The sequence below is a fragment of the Engraulis encrasicolus genome, chromosome 16 (genome assembly GCF_034702125.1).
Source record: "Engraulis encrasicolus isolate BLACKSEA-1 chromosome 16, IST_EnEncr_1.0, whole genome shotgun sequence".
Taxonomy (NCBI): Eukaryota; Metazoa; Chordata; class Actinopteri; order Clupeiformes; family Engraulidae; genus Engraulis; species Engraulis encrasicolus.
The window spans coordinates 51,859,770-51,879,769 of NC_085872.1; the positions used below are offsets into that span (position 1 = coordinate 51,859,770).

At 40.4% G+C, this 20,000-nt stretch overlaps 1 protein-coding gene across 1 annotated transcript in view; it reads right to left on the reverse strand.

The window, feature by feature from the left end:
• Nucleotides 1-20,000, reverse strand: part of LOC134466159 (protein unc-13 homolog A-like) — a 148,215-nt gene that overhangs the window by 34,813 nt on the left and 93,402 nt on the right. Inside the window, exons 31-41 of the mRNA XM_063220054.1 lie at nt 12,785-12,900; nt 11,631-11,711; nt 10,009-10,091; nt 8,815-8,968; nt 7,853-7,921; nt 6,457-6,546; nt 4,556-4,690; nt 3,824-3,951; nt 2,641-2,726; nt 770-896; nt 455-551 (exon numbers count right to left, since the gene is read on the reverse strand). Coding sequence (XP_063076124.1) covers nt 455-551; nt 770-896; nt 2,641-2,726; nt 3,824-3,951; nt 4,556-4,690; nt 6,457-6,546; nt 7,853-7,921; nt 8,815-8,968; nt 10,009-10,091; nt 11,631-11,711; nt 12,785-12,900 — 1,166 coding nt within the window. The remainder of the gene's footprint in view (nt 1-454; nt 552-769; nt 897-2,640; nt 2,727-3,823; nt 3,952-4,555; nt 4,691-6,456; nt 6,547-7,852; nt 7,922-8,814; nt 8,969-10,008; nt 10,092-11,630; nt 11,712-12,784; nt 12,901-20,000) is intronic.

Consider the following 20,000-nt stretch of genomic DNA (forward strand, 5'->3'; position numbering starts at 1 on the left):
GTGGACACTCCATAGGAACTGCAGTATGCATGCAAAGCTAACTGGCTACAATGGGAAAAGACTTACCAACGCTCGCCAACTAGTGGACACTCCATAGGAACTGCAGTATGCATGCAAAGCTAACTGGCTCCATAGGAACTGCAGTATGCATGCAAAGCTAACTGGCTCCATAGGAACTGCAGTATGCATGCAAAGCTAACTGGCTCCATAGGAACTGCAGTATGCATGCAAAGCTAACTGGCTCCATAGGAACTCCAGTCTGTCAGTATATTCTGGCTTCAAGGACGCTCTCAAAAGTAGGTTACTATTGCCACGATTAAAATCACGATTAAAATTTTGACTTCGATTTCACTAATTCATCACGATTTTCGATTATTTTCGATTAATTGTGCAGCCCTAATGGGAACCAATCAGTGTGAATCTTCTCCCTGTGTTCTAAGTTCTCGGGTCGTACCCCGTCCTTCTGGTCTCTGGCCAAGGCCCCGTGCAGGAAGTCTCGAGACACTTCCTCGTTCTCGTCCAACCACATGATGACAAATGGCTCAAACCACCTATCAGAGGACAGAAAAGAAGGAAGGGGCGGGATTAAACAGGAGAAGCAACCAATAAGAATAAAGCAACAGCTGCCAGTGTTCCTCTCTCTGCCTGAATGATGAAGAGTGCAAACCGTTAATGTAAAGTCATTGAAGTCAGTGTTTCGTAACTGGTAGGTCGCAGAGCAAGAACATATTACAATGCATTTCAGTGGGGGAAAGACTACAAATCTTACGCTGGGTAGTCTGGGACGCGCTTCTGGAATGTGGTGAGCTCTTTGCAGTACTCGTTGTAGAGCCACTTGACCTTGAAGTGGAGATTCATGTAGTCCGCACTCTTGCAGAGACGATTCTTCTCGTGCTCTGGAGAGAGACAAAAAGATCAATTTTGTAGTTGATTAGCCATGATTCACGATGAGTAAAAGACTACAAATGGCTAACTGAACGTAATCATGTAGTCCGCACTCTTGCAGAGACGATTCTTCTCGTGCTCTGGAGAGAGACAAAAGAACAATTTTGTAGTGCAGTGATTCTCAAAGTGTGGTCCGGGACCCACTGGTGGTCCGCGACAGAGCTCAGATGGTCCGCAAAGGGATTTCTACTTTTCCAATACAAGTTAGCAGAAGGCTGTATTTGTAACATTATTACAAAGCCAAACATGTCTGAAGTCATATTTTCACCACAATAAGACAGGATTGTAAATGTGAATAAAGGTACGTGATCTGCATCAAAATTAGTATCGAAATAGTACCCGTCAACTGTCAATTCAGTTGACAGGTGGTCCCTGAACATTTTTGGGGGGACAAAATGGTCCTCGGTCTGAACAAGTTTGAGAATCACTGTTGTAGTGCAATAGCCATTTTTGTAGTTGATTAGCCATGATTCACAATGAGGTTCAATGGGGTAAAAGACTACAAATGGCTAACTGAAGGTAATCTTTTTTCCCATTGAAAATCATCATAACACGTGGCTATTGAACTACAAAAACGCCCTTTCCTTGCCTTTGCAGGTAATGTTTTTTGTAGTTCAATGACCATGTCTTATGGTGCATCCCCCAGAGGTAGGAGCTTCCTAGTAGGCGACAAGGAGGCAGCTACCTCCCACTTGAAAGCGTTCCAACCAGCAAGTCAAACAAACTACAAACATGGAGGGACAAAAACTACATATTCACTTCTCAAAGATGTCAGCAATGTAAACAACATCATGCGTTATTTTCATTTAGCCGCATTTCATCTTTGAAAGACGCAATGTCAATATAACTACACCTTAGAAAAGTTAACAGGCTGTTTTGCAACCATTAACCTGTCCGAATCAACTTTATTTGTCCATAGAATGGTGATGTGCAACATAAACTATTCCTAAAACTGTGCGCTGCCATTGCTGTGGTGACATCACGATAGTCAATGGGGCAAAGTCGGTTTGCTTCGCTTTTGCCCCAGCTCGCGACTTGAACATTCCGCTTCAACAGGCGTTCCAATGCATTTCAGCAAGTAGGAGGTCAGAAACATCCCATCTCCCAACCCTGGGGAACGCACCATTATAATGGGTTTCAATGGGACAAAAGACTACACACTAGGCTTCCTGAATAGGCCATTTCTTGAAGTTCAATAGCCGTGCATTACAATAGGCATGAACGGCCATCCGGGTACTTTGCTCATAAATGTGCGTTACGCCCCTTTATGGGTGAAAACAAATCGAATGTCTCATTGACTTACATGCTACATCGGCTCGCCTAAATGAATACAGTCCATGCTTCAGGCACGGCTGTTTGGCTATATTATTTGAGCAGCCGGCAACACAACACGTTTCCGGCACGTTGCGCGTGAACAACGGTATAGTCTACAGGTCTGTATCTTTCGATTATTAAACCCCAACAACATCACCAATTGACTTGCATGGGTTGTTTTCCCCCACAAATGGGCGTAACGCACATGGAAAACGTCACACCGTTCATGAGTAAAGGTTTCAATGGGAGAAAAGACTACAAACTAGGCTAACTGAAGGGGCCATTTTTGTAGTTCAGTAATGGGAGAAAAGACTACACACTAGGCTAACTGAAGGGGCCATTTTTGTAGTTCAGTAATGGGAGAAAAGACTACAATTGTACCTTCCATGGCGTATCGCATGTCCTGAGCGAAGGAGTTCCACATCACCTCAGCGCTGATCTTCCCCACGTTCAGCTCTTGAGGAAACCTGGAAACAGACACGAGAAACATCCATGCTGCATTCCAGACCCAGTGCAAACTAGTGGGAGATGGGACTTCTCTTATGGGGCATTCCAGACCCAGTCCAAACTAGTGGGATGTGGGACTTCTCTTATCTTATGGGGCATTCCAGACCCAGTCCAAACTAGTGGGAGATGGGACTACTCTTATGGGGCATTCCAGACCCAGTCCAAACCAGTGGGAGATGGGACTTCTCTTATGGGGCATTCCAGACCCAGTCCAAACTAGTGGGAGATGGGACTTCTCTTATGGGGCATTCCAGACCCAGTCCAAACTAGTGGGAGATGGGACTTCTCTTATGGGGCATTCCAGACCCAGTCCAAACTAGTGGGAGATGGGACTTCTCTTATGGGGCATTCCAGCAACTCAACAAATTGAAGTTGGAGGATACTGGCTGCACCCATGGAGCCGTTATTTAAAACGTTATTTAAGACGTCAATAATAAGCAAAACTTAATTTCTCTCGTGTGCGGTTGTCAACACCTTCATGTTATGGCGTGAAAGTGGGCCATGAAAGTAACATTCAGTGCAAATAATAACCAGGCCACGCCCTCCTAGTGGCACAAAACCTTTGCCGTTGCTTTTAGTCAGGACAAGAGCAATGTAAATATCGTTTTTGATCCAGAAAACTTTGTAAGCTAGGGAGGCGGGTCAACCATGCCGTTTGGGAAACGTTAATCGATCTTGGTCAGACCAAGTCTAGAAGAGATTTGGAAGTCGATGATAATCAGGCTAGAACTGTATCAAAACACCTCACCAAGGTACAAGTGCTTTGAGTGGGATGAAAGTGTACAATAACCCTATATACTGGTTAATAATAATAATAATAATAATAATAATAATAATAATAATAACAATAATAATAATAATAATAATAATAATAATACTAATAGTAATAATAACAATAATAATAACAACAACAACAACAACAATAATAATAATAATAATAATAATAATAATAATAATAATAACCCTATATACTGGTTAATAATAACAATAATAATAATAATAATAATAATAATATTAATAATAATAATAATAATAGTAATAATGATAGTAATCTTACTGGTTGAGGCAGGGCGTGTAGGAGTTCTTGTCCTCTTCGATGATGGAGACGATGAGAGTGATGAGCTTGGACCAGAAGTCCAGATTCTTAACGCTCGGCCCCTGCTCTTCAGGAGGGACGGCCTTGGACTATAATAATAATAACAAGAGAGAGAGTAAAGAACTGGTTAATAATAATAACAATAATAATAATAATAATAATAATAATAATATTAATAATAATAATATTAACGCTCGGCCCCTGCTCTTCTGGAGGCACCGCCTTGGACTGAGGAGACATAATAATAATAATAATAATAATAATAATAATAATTATAATATTAATAATAATAATAATAACAACAATACTGGTTAATAATAACGAGATAATAATAATAATAACGAGATAATAATAATAATAATAATAATAATAATAATAATAATAATAATAATAATAATAATAATAATAATAATAATAATAATAATAATAATAACGCTCGGCCCCTGCTCTTCAGGAGGGACGGCCTTGGACTGAGGAGACATAATAATAATATTAAAAGAATAATATTGTTAGCCTGGTGAACCAGCGCCACCCGCTGGACGGCAATTAAATTAGACATCCACATTTAGTCTGGTTTATCAGGCTATAATATTGTTGCTATTACTATATTGTCAGTAGTATACATCAAAATATAAAATAAATGAATAAAAACAAAATAAAATAAAGACATGAATAAAATCCAAATCTTCTTACCGGGTCGGTCTGGTATTCGCGTCCGTAGAGTTCGTGGCAGTTATTGAAGATGTACTCATATGTGGAGTTCAGACAAGCCTTCACACAGTCCTTAACCACCTGGCTAGCACGCGGAGGAGACTGCAGCTCCTGGACCTGCAGAGAGAGAGATAGAGATAGATAGATAGATAGATAGATAGATAGATAGATAGATAGATAGATAGATAGATAGATAGATAGATAGATAGATAGATAGATAGATAGATAGATAGATAGATAGATAGATAGATAGATAGATAGATAGATAGATAGATAATTACAAATATTCAGTGGTCTCTTTTACATCGGGGTATTGAAAAGGAAATTTTCCAGAATTTGCGTCTCAGAAAACAGCTGGAGTAACAGAAACGCTTCAAGGACAAATTCTGAACTCAGAACCCTGACTCCGCCTCTACAGAACCCTGACTCCGCCTCTACAGAACCCTGACTCCGCCTCTACAGAACCCAGACTCAGCTGACTCCGCCTCTACAGAACCCTGACTCAGCTGACTCCGCCTCTACAGAACCCTGACTCCGCCTCTACAGAACCCTGACTCCGCCTCTTCAGAACCCTGACTCGGCCTGGCCTCTACAAACATTTATCACAAAAAGCACAAACAGGACTACCAGAGCCAGTTCCAGGGGTGGAGTCTTCGGGTAGCTTAATGTGTAGTCTTTCCTCCCATAAAAATCCATTATAGGACGTGGCAATTGAACTACAAAAAAGGCCACTTCAGGTAGCCTAGTGTTGTAGTCTTTTCTTCCATTGAAACCCATCCAAAATGGCTGCATCTTACAGTTATCCAGTTGTAGTCTTTTCACCCATTGAAACCCATTATAGAAATGCAGCTATTGAACTACAGAAACGGCCTCTTCTCAATGTATTTACCTTACAGTTATCCAGTTGTAGTCTTTTCACCCATTGAAACCCATTATAACAAGTCCGACAGGCGGACAACAGATGCGTCCATCTATGCCAGTGGTTCTCTGCCTTTTTTGCCATCCCCAAGTTTTTTTTTTTTGAAAGCTCGGTGGTTATCTAGCCAGGAGATGTTCAATGTTGAAATTACAATGTCTTTTTTGTTCTGTTTGTTATTTTAAGGAAGAGAATATGTACAAAAATAAAATAAAAATAAAAGTATAACAAAGCATCAAAATGCTTAAACCAAGTGAGATCAAAGGCTAGACTAGAGTCAGACAGAAGTCAGGACTCAGACAACACAGTCCAGAAGGTGGTCAGCACCATTCTTATATTCGAACATGGAGGCTAACATACAAGACAAAATAAACACAACACAGACTGTCATGCATCAGTGAGACATTAGACCTTATTTCCAAAACAATTTGCCCACGTGAGATTTAAAACGAAACATCGCAGAACATCATAGTAAATATTAAACAGACAACCGTTTGTCCACAAATGTCTCCGTCGACCCCTTGATGTTTTGGCCCGTTGCTCCGGACCGCTTCCAGGCGGAACGAAAATAAACCGGTCTTTGTTCCTAGACGGCACTATTTGTGAAGCGAGGGGTGCATCGTCAGTATGCAGCGGTGATAACAGCAAAACGGCAGTAATAAACGCTTATTAGTGTCATTGTATGCACTTATAAAAACAGCGGTAACTTTCTAAAAACACTAAAATCATATTTTAGTTGTTTATTATCATTTCGAAGCGGTTTCCAATGATTGGGAAACGCATCAAGGCTGTATTAGCACAGCCGGTTTACCCCACTCTGGTTCTATGGGACAAAGATGGCTGACAAAAAGCGTCACGGGCAGACGGACGGACCAACAGACGGACAAAGCCTCTTATAGAGATGCGTGGGACGCATCTAAAATGCAGCTATTGATCTACAAAAATGGCCTCCTCTCAGTGTATTTACCTTCATCCTGAAGAAGGTGATACTGGTCAGCAGGTCGACTGTGGACTTGAGATCTTGAAGACGCTCTGGACTACTGGCAGGGAAGTTATTCTGGAGGAGAGAGAGAGAGAGAGAGAGAGAGAGAGAGAGGAAGAGAGAGAGGGAGAGAGAGAGATGGAGAGAGAGAGAGAGAGAGAGAGAGAGAGAGAGAGAGAGAGAGAGAGAGAGAGAGAGAGGGAGAGAGAAGGAGAGAGAGAGAGGGAGAGAGAGAGGGAGAGAGAGAGAGGTGGGAGGGAGAGAGAGAGAGGGGGAAGGAGAGAGAGAGAGAGAGAGAGAGAGAGAGAAGAGAGGAGGGAAGAGAGAGAGAGAGAGAGAGAGAGAGATGGGAGGGAGAGAGAGAGAGAGAGGGAGAGGGAGAGAGAGAGAGAGAGAGAGAGAGAGAGAGAGAGAGAGAGGTGGGAGGGAGAGATAGAAAGTAACCAGATTGCCTTGTACTAATCAATAACTACCCCATTACCAACTTACTTGGTTCATGTTCAAGACAATCTGTAGTGATTTGCTGAATTAACTAATTCATTCTGAAACAATTACTAACAAATTGTAACCAATAACTGACCAATGATTAACCAATGACCAATTTACCCGGTACATGGAGAGGTGATGTGGAGCGAGTTATGGAGCACAAGACATTTCTATTGAACTACAATAATGGCCTCCTCAGGTAGCCTAGTGTGTAGTCTTTTATCCAATTGAAGCCCATGACAAGACATGGCTATTGAACTACAATAATGGCCTCCTCAGGTAGCCTAGTGTGTAGTCTTTTATCCAATTGAAGCCCATGATAAGACATGGCTATTGAACTACAATAATGGCCTCTTCAGGCAGCCTAGTGTGTAGTCTTTTATCCAATTGAAGCCCATGACAAGACATGGCTATTGAACTACAATAATGGCCTCTTCAGGCAGCCTAGTGTGTAGTCTTTTATCCAATCGAAGCCCATGACAAGACATGGCTATTGAACTACAATAATGGCCTCTTCAGGTAGCCTAGTGTGTAGTCTTTTCTCCCATTCAAACCCATTACAGTTTTCTCGATTGGTTTGTTAATTTCTTGAAACTGAGATGACATTCCTATAACCATTGGGTCATTTGGCCAAAAATTCTTACACTTCTGCACAACACTTCAGATAACTAGCAAACTGTCATATACCTCCCAAAACAGCTCATTCTTGCATCAGCACTAAACCTTCTCCCACATAAATAATCAGTGCCATAAAAATGGCATAGATCCTTCTCAATTGGTTTGGCCCATTTGCATTCATTTAGTCATTCTGTCAAAATAAACTGGATGGTTCAGCATAACTACATGGATCCTCATCACTTGCTCATATCTCTCCAAAAATGGTGGATTGCCTTACCCTGTACATGGAGAGGTCTATGCGGAGCGAGTTGTGGAGCTGGTCGAGGAGCTTGACAAAGCGCTCTTTCTGTAAAAACACAAAAAAACAAAAAGCATTGAGCAAGGAGAGATTATCAAAACTTTTCTGCAAACGCAGAGACAGGAACAAGAGATGTCAATTTGGTTCTCTGGCCAACGGGGCCAAAAATGACATTGGGAAATATGACAATATCTTGAATATCTTTAAAAGATACTTCCGATTTCACAAACCTTCAAGACCAATCATGTCCCTCATAGCCTACTAGCTGGTATTATTTGATTCAATGTCACTGAAAGTTGTCAATCTGATTCAATAGCTCTACTACTACCCATTTAATTACTGTAAGTGACGATACACTTATGCTAAGCTAAAAAAAAAGGCTACCAGCCTGTTAGTAGCATGCTAGCAGGTCTTATCTAATTAAATGGCTTATGCTAAACTAATATCATGTTAGCTGGTGTCATCAGTATCGATGATTTAGGTGCTAGCCGCTGTTAGCTACTAGAGTTACTACTACTCTGCCAATCCGGATTAGTGGCTTTTTGCTAAGTACAGTATATACAAAGCCTCAGACTTTGTGTATCGTTACAGCCTTACTCTGTGTACTGTTGTACACAAACACAAGACAAATTCCCTTCGGGGCAATTAAGCTTTTCATTCATTAATTCATTAATTAATTCATTTATTCATTCATTCGTTCATTCATTCATTCATGCATTCATCATTCATTCATTCATTCATTCATTCATTAAACAGTTCATTTACTTTGTTTGAAGAGTTACTTACTTCCCATTAACTTCAATGGTGAATTCTAACTGTGTGTGTGTGTGTGTGTGTGTGTGTGTGTGTGTGTGTGTGTGTGTGTGTGTGTGTGTGTGTGTGTGTGTGTGTGCGTGCGTGCGTGCATGCATGCGCGCGCGTGTGTGTGTGTGTACACATACCCCAAAGTTGGACGCGGCGAACCGATCAGACGCCGACACGTTATTGGTTGACTGTGTGGTGTGGGCGTAATAGGCGTTTATATTAGCCAATAGGGTACTCATCACCGCTGGCACACCAGGACACATGTACTTGGACGACAAGCAGGCGAAATGGCTGTGGAGAAGCAGAGAGAGGTAGCCATTTGTAGTCTTTTCTCCCATTGGAACCATTAATAAGCTGTGGCTATTGAACTACAACAAATGGCCTCTTTAGGCGTTGTAGCCAATAGCGTGCTAATGACAGCAACTTGGACGACGAGTAGGAAAAAATGGCTGTAAAGAGAGGGAGGGAGAGAAAGACAGAGAAAAAGAGAGAAAGACAGAAAGACAGAGAAAACGAGAGAAAGACGGAGAAAGACAGAGAGAGAGAGAGAGAGAGAGAGAGAGAGAGAGAGAGAGAGAGAGAGAGAGATGTAATGCCCGTTTAATGGAAGACATTCACTGGTGCACATTGCAGGATACAGCCATCTGCATGAGTCTAAATTCAGGTCATATTTCCATTTCATTTTTATTTATATCCCACATACCTTTATTGTCCCACTAGGGTCCCACATGTCTTTATTGTCCCACTAGGGTCCCACATATCTTTATTGTCCCACTAGGGTCCCACATATCTTTATTGTCATACTAGGGTCCCACATATCTTTATTGTCCCACTATATCTACGTGTCTATTCTGCCAGGGAGTCCAGGTCAAAATGGCAGCCGACCAAAAGTCCAGACTTACACAAACACATTAAAACACAATAGAAAGACAAACACATTAAAACACAATATAAAGACTACCCTCACATCATAATACCGACAGACTACCCACACCTCATAATGTATGGCTATTATCAGCAGGTTTTGGACCATAAAGCACTTTAGAGAGAGGGAGAGAGGGAGAGAGAGAGAGAGAGAGAGAGGGAGAGGGGGAGAGAGAGAGGGAGAGAGAGAGAGGGAGAGAGAGAGAGAGAGAGAGAGAGAGGGGAGGAGGGAGAGAGAGAGAGGGAGAGAGAGAGAGAGTGAGAGAGAGAGAGAGAGATAGAGAGAGAGAGAGAGAGAGAGAGAGAGAGAGAGAGAGAGAGAGAGAGAGAGAGAGAGGTAGAGAAGGAGAGAGAGAGAAAGAGAGAGAGGGAGGGATAGAGAGAGAGAGAGAGGGAGTGTAACTCACGTCATGGCTTGGTAGATGGACTCGACTCCGTAGCGCATTGCAAACTCATCCACAATTTCTTGCGATGTCTCGTCATAGTAAACCTGAGAGAAACAAAACAATTAGAGTACAGTAGAGTACAGTAGAGTAGAGTAGAGTAGAGTAGAGTAGAGTAGAGTAGAGTAGAGTAGAGTAGAGTAGAGTAGAGTAGAGTAGAGTAGAGTAGAGTAGAGTACAGTAGAGTAGAGTAGAGTACAGTACAGTACAGTAGAGTAGAGTAGAGAAGAGTAGTAGAGTAGAGTAGAGTAGAGTAGAGTAGCGTGTAGAGTACAGTAGAGTAGAGTAGAGTAGAGTAGAGTAGAGTAGAGTAGAGTAGAGTAGAGTAGAGTAGAGTAGAGTAGAGTAGAGTAGAGTAGTAGAGTAGAGTAGAGTAGAATAGAGTAGAGTAGTAGAGTAGAGTAGAGTAGAGTAGAGTAGAGTAGAGTAGTAGAGTACAGTAGAGTAGAGTAGAGTAGAGTAGAGTAGAGTAGAGTAGTAGAGTAGAGTAGAATAGAGTAGAGTAGTAGAGTACAGTAGAGTAGAGTAGAGTAGAGTAGAGTAGAGTAGAGTAGAGTAGAGTAGAGTAGAGTAGTAGAGTAGTAGAGTAGAGTAGTAGAGTAGTGTAGAGTAGAGTAGAGAAGAGTAGTAGAGTACAGTAGAGTAAGGTAGAGTAGTAGAGTACAATTGTACAGTACAGTAGAGTAGAGTAGAGTAGATTAGAGTAGAGTAGAGTAGAGTAGATTAGAGTAGAGTAGAGTAGAGTAACTTTATTGATTCCCGGGGGAAATAAAGGGAGTTTTCAGCAAGCGTGGAAGAGGTTCGTCATAAGAACAACAATAATTCAAACTCCCAACTAGCTAATGGTGTAGTCTTTTCTCCCACTGAAACCCATTATGCAACGTGGCCAAAGAGGTTGGATATTTAATAAAGAGGAATGGAAACACGCCCACTCAATGCAAAAGCGAGTGCTCAAAATTCGGTCTCCTACCTGGGCATTGTCCCTCCTTCTTCTTCTCTTTTTGTGGCGTTTGCACACGACGGGCGCTACCGCCATCTACAGCGCTAAGGGGATTTTTTCTCAACCTCAAGACTCCGAAGGTCTCCTAATCGAAGGTCTCCTAAAGGGGCGTTCACCCGACATAAAGTGGATACCGGAAAAGAACCCGCCTGCTTTATCTCCCTATGTATACGATTCTCTGATGTGGCTATGGGGCACCTAAGTCACGCCCTTTACTTCCTGGTTCATGGGGCAGAGGGAGTCAAAAAAATGATTACTGGGCTTGAAAATGAGTGAGATCGGTGGAGATCCAAGGTTTGGATTGGTGTCAAAAAAAAACACTCATTTTCAAGCCCAGTAATTATTTTTTGACTCTCCCTGCCCCATGAACCAGGAAGTAGAGGGTGTGACTTAGGTGCCCCATTGAACCACAAAAATGGCCTCTTCAGGAACCCTAGTGTGTAGTCTTCTCTCCCATTGAAACCCATTATAAAACACGGCTATTGAACTACAAAAATGGCCTCTTCAGGTAGCCTAGTGTGTAGTCTTTTCTCCCATTGAGACTCGTTATTAAACATGGCTACTGAACTACAACATGTGTCTGTACCTTCCAGGCGTCGTCTCCCTTGGCATCGGGGATGGTGACCGCTCCTGAGTTCTTATCCTCCGTCATGTACTGGAATATATGCTGGAAGAGGAGGAGCAAGAGGAAGAGGAAGAGGAGAGGAGAGAGGAGAGAGGAGAGGATGAGGAGCAGGAGGAAGAGGAAGAGGAGAGAGGAGAGGAGAGGATGAGGAGGAGCAGGAGGAAGAGGAGAGGAGGAGAAGAGGAGGACAGAAGAGAGGAGGAGGGCAGAGGAGAGGAGAGAGGTAGAGAGGAGAGGAGAGACATGGAAACAGGAGAGGAGGAGAGGAGGAGGAGGAGGAGGAGGAGGAGAGTGGTAGAGAGGAGAGGAGAGACATGGAAACAGGAGAGGAGGGGAGAGGAGGAGGTGGAGGAGAGAGGAGAGGATGAGGAGGAGGAGAGAGGAGGAGAGGAGGAGAGGAGAGAGTGTTATATCTACATGTCATGCCCAGATCTGCAAAAATCCCTCTTCTTTTTTCCTCTAATGTGTTTTGAACTTCTTGTAATCGGTTCGAGTAGAGTGGTCTCCTCGGTAACCTGTTGAGTGGTTCTCAACCTTTTTTGGACAAACGCCCCCTTGATCTCACCATAAGCCTGACAACGCCCCCTTGCTCTAATCATAAGCCTCCCAACGCCCCCTTGCTCTAATCATAAGCCTCCCAACGCCCCCTTGCTCTAATCATAAGCCTCCCAACGCCCCCTTGATCTAACCATAAGTCTCCCAACGCCCCCTTGGTCTAACCACAAGCCTCCCAACGCCCCTTGATCTAATCACAAGCTACCCAACGCCCCCATGATCTAATCATAAGCCTGACAACGCCCCCTTGATCTAACCACAAGCCTCCCAACGCCCCCTTGATCTTATCATAAGCCTGACAACGCCCCCCTTAGTATTACAGAAGTCAATGGACTAACGCCCCCCAGTGGCAGCACAACATTACCTCGTGTGGTACAGTAGATAAGACAAGAAGACTGTATGACACCATTTGTGTAGTCCTTTCTCCCATAGATACCCATTCTAGGACATGGCTATTGGACTACAGTAATGGCCTCTTCAGGCAGCCTAGTGTGTAGTCCTTTCTCCCATAGATACCCATTCTAGGACATGGCTATTGGACTACAAGCATGGTGGATTACCTCGTGTAGGCAGGTGTACTGGACGTGGTACGGCGCTACTGTCTCTTCTCCTTTGATCTCCACGCTGATGTGCATTCGGATGGCGCCAGACACTGCTGACTTGTCCGTTCTCTTATCTGGAATAAACACACACACACACACACACACACACATACACACACACACACACACACACACACGCACACACACACGCACGCGCGCACGCGTACACACACACACACACGCACACTCACATGCACACACACACACACACACACACACACACACACACACACACACACACACACACAAACACACACGCACACTCACACGCACAGACACACACACGCACACACATATACACATATAGTTCAATCAATCAATCAATCAATCAATCAATCAATCAATCAATCAATCTATCTATCTATCTATCTATCTATCTATCTATCTATCTATCTATCTATCTATCTATCTATCTATCTATCTATCTATCTATCTATCTATCTATCTATCTATCTATCTATCTATCTATCTATCTATCTATCTATCTACAAACCCCAACTCCGATGAAGTTGGGACGTTTGGTAAACAGTGAATAAAATCAAAATGCTATCATTTTCAAAACATTCAATCTATTCATTAGATGGAGAATAGTGAAAAGACAACATATTAAGTGTTAAAACCGAGAAAAAATATTGTTTTGGGGGACATATGTACTCATTTCTAATTTGATAAATCCAACACGTCTCAAAAGAGTTGGGACGGGGATCAGTGAAATTTAGTAAACATCCAAATAAGATAAAACAACAAAGAAGAACATTTCAAAATGAATTGTACTGACGGACAATATAGGTGTCCAGGTATAAGATCATCACAGAGAGGCTGAGTCACTCAGAATTAAAGATGCAAAGGGAATAAGTACCATAGTTATTACATACATTTTTGAATTCCCTTTGATTTACCACGATTGAGTGTATATAAGACATATTTTTGTTAATAAAATCATTGTATAGGTTCATGACATCATGAAATATATATTGGCTATAGTCTCACTCTAATTCCTGGAGTGCTAGAGCTATTGAAAATTGACCATATTAAGAATGCTTAATGCATGAAAATGACACAGGGGTTTAACATTCTCCTAAGCACCTGAGCTCACTTGAAATAGACCCAGAAGACATGGGAAACTGTCCTTTGCTTACAGAAGTCAGCAGAAGTTGTAGAAGTCCATTCTTTTTGACAATAATAGAGCATTGCACATCCTGTGCTACAGTGAAAATGGACCATCCAACTTGTGTTAGTGCTAGCTTCAAAAGTCAGCCTCCATGATGGCATGCGGATGCAGTAGTGCATTGGTTAAGATGTTCTCACTCATCTGTAGAGTTAAATACAGTGCTGAATGGTATAAATGGGTTTTAAACAGCATGAAAAGCCAATCATGCATTATATTTTGAAGGGAGATCTTCGATTACTGCCACATAGTAAGGTCAAATTGCATTCTCTACTATGTTTTAACAGTTTGGCTCCATCATAAGGACCAGCATGTGATAAAATGGTGGGTTTTTGGTCAAGACCTGTCACACTGTAAGCACTACAGATAGGAAAACATTGCAAAACATGACAAGGAATACACCCACCATTTAAGCTGGTGAAATCATGTCCAAGATAGGAATTAACACTGTTTTTTATATAAAATCATCTCATCGGTTAATGTATTTAACTGTTAAGTGTTGTCTTTTGTTTTGTTTTTAGTCTTCCTCGACATTTGCTGCCATTTATTGTCCCCGTCCCAACTCTTTTGAGACGTGTTGGATTTCTCAAATTAGAAATGAGTACATATGTCCCCCAAAACAATATTTTTTCTCGGTTTTAACACTTAATATGTTGTCTTTTCACTATTCTCCATCTAATGAATAGATTGAGTGTTTTGAAAATGATAGCATTTTGATTTTATTCACTGTTTACCAAACGTCCCAACTTCATCGGAGTTGGGGTTAGTATCTATCTATCTATCTATCTATCTTTCTTTCTATCTATCTATCTATCTATCTATCTATCTATCTATCTATCTATCTATCTATCTATCTATCTATCTATCTATCTATCTATCTATCTATCTATCTATCTATCTATCTATCTATCTATCTATCTATCTATCTATCTATCTGTCTGTCTGTCTGTCTGTCTGTCTGTCTGTCTGTCTGTCTGTCTGTCTGTCTGTCTGTCTGTCTGTCTGTCTGTCTGTCTGTCTGTCTGTCTGTCTGTCTGTCTGTCTGTCTGTCTGTCTGTCTGTCTGTCTGTCTGTCTGTCTGTCTGTCTAGTATAATGCTTGAGCTGGCCTAGCCCCAGGGCAGACTCTTGACATGATGTGTGTGTATGTGTGAGTTGTGTGTGTTATTACAGTATTTCTCAATTGGTTTTGTACTAGGGGTGGGCATAGATTATTTTTTTTAATCTAGATTAATCTCACTGTAATTATTAATTAATTATATATTATATATTAATCTAGATTAATCTATATCAAAATGGCTCATTCAGAATAGGCACGATAGCGAAATAATGCCGAAAAAAACCTTGGGGTTTCTTAAGACAGATGGCGCATTAGACCAGAGCTCGTCTTTTTTTCCAAAATGCATCTCATCTTCAAAAAATGGTCATGTTGATACTTGGAGATGAAAAAATCACAGCAATATGTGTAAAGTGTGTCCAATATGTTAGGAAGCATTTACAGTTATAAGATACTGAAATTTCAAAATGAACAGCGCTATAAGTTGTAGAGGCAAATAAAGATAAATCTATCAAACATTTAGGCTATTTAAACAATATTACCTCAACAATTCAGCATTTCATTTCTAATGGGGAGAGAGAGAGAGAGAGAGAGAGAGAGAGAGAGAGAGAGAGAGAGAGAATCTGCCACTGACTGTTAAAAGGAGCAGCGGCTCCTTTAAGAGAGGGATGAGCTCTGCGCGTAGTAGGCACAGCAACCCTCAGCAGAGCCAGGCTACTGGATATTCCTATCTAGAACCTACAGCACTGGCACACGGCGATTTGACAGTTGTTCTCAGAGTTAGAATGCCAGATGAGTTACAACTCGACATGAATTCAGTTTGCAAAAAAAAAAAGTCAAGCGCGACAACCGCGAGGTTTATCGGACATGAGAATCTCACTGAATCGCAAATGTGCGCGATTGCAACACAAACATTCAGCGAGAGTAGATATTGACAGTTTCAGTTTGACAATCTTCAAAATGCATAGGACTATCACACGGAATGTTTTGCAATTATAGCACAGGCAAGATTTCTGAAAGTTGTTTATGTATTCTATGCAATGCGTGAGGAAATGTAGGCTATGTCGGGCTGGTAGCTACTCAGACACAATAATGTCTCTATGCTTCACCTCAAACAATAACGTCTCTTTAGTCTACCACTTATGAAAAATCACTCAAACAACAACTACCACGGCAGAGGGATTAATGTTTTCAGCTGCAAACACTTCATATTTAGTAGGTCTGCTGAAACAACAGGTGGAGAGGAGAAGCGACTGGAGCGCAGTCTAAAAGCGTCTGTCAATTAAACGCTATGGTGACGTGCATACCCAAACTCCAAACCTATATTTTGAGAATAGATTAACGTGCAATATTTTCTTTATCGCGCGACAAGAGTCTCACATTATCGCAGCACGTTAACGCCGATAACGGCCCACCACTATTTTGTACATTTCTCGAATCTCCCTCGCAATTTTCAAAACACAGTATTCATTCTCAAAACAGCTTTAACAAATGGCAAAACACCATGGATGACCTGCAAAACCAAGTCTCTTCCTCAAAATCCTTAGTTTGTCTTTCAAAGCCAAGTTTTTGTGTCAATGAACGCGTCAGTGCCAGCAGAATGGTTAGTCATTGTGTCATAGTGTATGGACAACCTAGTCAAATCGATTTGTCATGTTGTCAATTGACTAGTACACTCTTGAGGATGTTTTCTGAAGTGAAATGTTGTTTAGAATGGATGAAAAATGTTGCAAATTCGACTTGATATTACATAGATCAGGTAAGATTGTACTAGATATACATTTAGAGTATGACATATTTATTGAAAGGTTTTCTCATTGCAAAATCAAAAAAATAGTCAACTCTGATTGAGGTGTCAAAGTGTGACCTCTACCACCCCTTTTTACTTGTCTTGCAGGCCCATGTGGAAAAAAAATATAGAACTGTAAAGCAAAATAAATTTGAAACAATACACTGATACTGTATAAAGTGCACTTACTGTCTTGTGAAATTCTAGGGAAATATTGTAATTTTTCGTGGAGCGCAATTATAAAGGGCACATGAGGCATAGAGTAATGTAATGCAGTACAGTGCTTATTGTTGTATTGCATTCTTGTTTCCTCTTTCCTATCTACTGCTTTTGATTAGAGAGAGTCAATATTTACCTGCGAGCAATTCACCAATTCAGATCACATTTATAGACAGAAATCCAATGGAAATTATACAGTGCTTAACACATTATGGCAGCTTGGTGAATCATTTTGCATGTCAAGACTTATACTATGACACAGGGCCTAAATGTTTTGGGGTTTGAGATAGTTTTGTGTATTCAGTGACAATGCTTTTTGAGTGATATGACAAAAGCAATTGCTAATCTACAAAAAAGCTGAGAATTGTACACAACCATCTGCATGGTGATGAAAGCATTTGCTAAATTCTGAAAACTATGAGAAACGTGTTTTACCATGTGCACAGATAACAGCAGGAAGTCACAATTGAACAAGACGTTTTGAGAATGATTATTCCGTTGTGAGAAATGTACAAAACCAATTGAGAAATACTGTATTATTATTTTAAAACCCCTTCTTTGAATCTGCACTTGTTACTTGTTAAGTTGTTTTGGTTATAAAGCTTCTGCCAAACGCAATGTAATGTAATGTAATGTTATGTGATGCAATGTAGTGTAACGTTATGTAATGTAATGTAATGTAATGTACTGTAATGTAATGTAATGTAATGTAATGTAATGTAATGTAATGTAGTGTAACGTTATGTAATGTAATGTAATGTAATGTAATGTAATGTGATGCAATGTAGTGTAATGTAATGCAATGTAATGTAATGTAATATAATGTAATGTGATGCAATGTAATATAATATAATTTGATGTAATGTAATGTAATGTAATGTAATGCAATGCAATGCAATGCAGTGTAATGTAATGTAGTGTAATGCAATATAATGTAATGTAATGTAATGTAATGTAATGTAATGTAGTGTAGTGTAGTGTAATGCAATGCAATGTAATGTAATGTAATGTAGTGTAATGTATTGTAATGTAGTTAAATGTATCTCCGGGAGAGCGTACCTAGGTTGTACCAGACGTCCATCTCTCCAGACAGCGTAATGTAGTGTAGTGTAGTGTAGTGTAGTGTAGTGTAGTGTAGTGTAGTGTAGTGTAATGTAGTGTAGTGTAGTGTAGTGTAGTGTAGTGTAGTGTAGTGTAGTGCAGTGTAATGTAGTGTAGTGTAATGTAGTGTAGTGTAATGTAGTGTAGTGTAGTGTAATGTAGTGTAGTGTAGTGTAATGAAGTGTAGTGTAGTGTAGTGTAGTGTAGTGTAGTGTAGTGTAATGTAGTGTAGTGTAGTGTAGTGTAATGTAGTGTAATGTAATGTAATGTAATGTAATGTAATGTAGTGTAATGTAATGTAATGTAATGGAATGTAATGTAATGTAATGTGATGTGATGTGATGTAGTGTAGTGTAGTGTAGTGTAGTGTAGTGTAGTGTAGTGTAATGTAATGTAATGTAATGTAATGTGATGCGATGTGATGCGATGTGATGTGATGTGATGTGATGTGATGTGATGTGATGTGATGTGATGTGATGTGATGTGATGTGATGTGATGTGATGTAGTGTAGTGTAATGTAGTGTAGTGTAATGTAGTGTAGTGTAGTGTAGTGTAATGTAGTGTAGTGTAATGTAGTGTACTGTAATACCTAGGTTGTACCAGACGTCCATCTCTCCAGACAGCGTTCGGACTTCTATGATGGTCTGTCCCAAGAAGTCGTCTGACTCCCGTTTGAACTTCTGCTTGACTTTGGATTTAATGTCATCGTCCTCGTCCCAGACCCGCACCTTGATACGTTCCGTAGAGTTGTGGCACTCGCTAAAGAGGAAAAGACAAACAGACAAAATACACACACACACACACACACACACACACACACACACACACACACACACACACACACACACACACACACACACACACACACACACACACACACACACACACACACACACACACACACACACACACAAAAACATAGACATTTCAGGATTGGGTTATTATTACAGTTTTTCTCGATTCGTTTGGCTAGTTTCTTGAAACTGAGATGACATTTCTATTACCATTGGGTCATTTGGCCAAACACTCTTACACTTCTGCACAACAGTAAATTACATAGTCTCCGCTCCGCTTCGCGTCGTGCCCCACTCCCCTTGGCCGTTATCAATTGACCGTAACCCACGGCCTCTCGTGGCTTACTGCTTAAACAATAATATATACTTTACTATATAATGAGTCTATATCTGAGACTCACAAGTGGAAGCTCTCGCCCCAGACCGGGTTCAGGTTAATGTATTTATATAACGCTATATAATAATGTATTTAATATTATTACTTTTTTATTATATATTATTATATTCCACTCAGCTGATGCTTTCATTTATTCAAAGCGAGATACAGTTATTACTTTTCAGGGCATTGGTTACAGTCCCTGGAGCATTGTGGGGTTAGGTGCCTTGCTCAAGGGCAATTCAGCCATGGATGTGGGGAGAGGTCAGGGGGGATTCGAACCTGCAACCCCTAGATTGAAAGACCAACTCTCTAACCACTAGGCCACAGCTGTAGTTAATATTATAATAACTACTGCATGTATGTAATATAATAATATATAATAATGTATGTAATATAACAATATATAATAATGTATTTAATATAATAATATATAATAATGTATGTAATATAATAATATATAATAATGTATGTAATATAACAATATATAATAATGTATGTAATATAATAATATATAATAATGTATGTAATATAATAATATATAATAATGTATGTAATATAACAATATATAATAATGTATGTAATATAACAATATATAATAATGTATTTAATATAACAATATATAATAATGTATTTAATATAACAATATATAATAATGTATTTAATATAA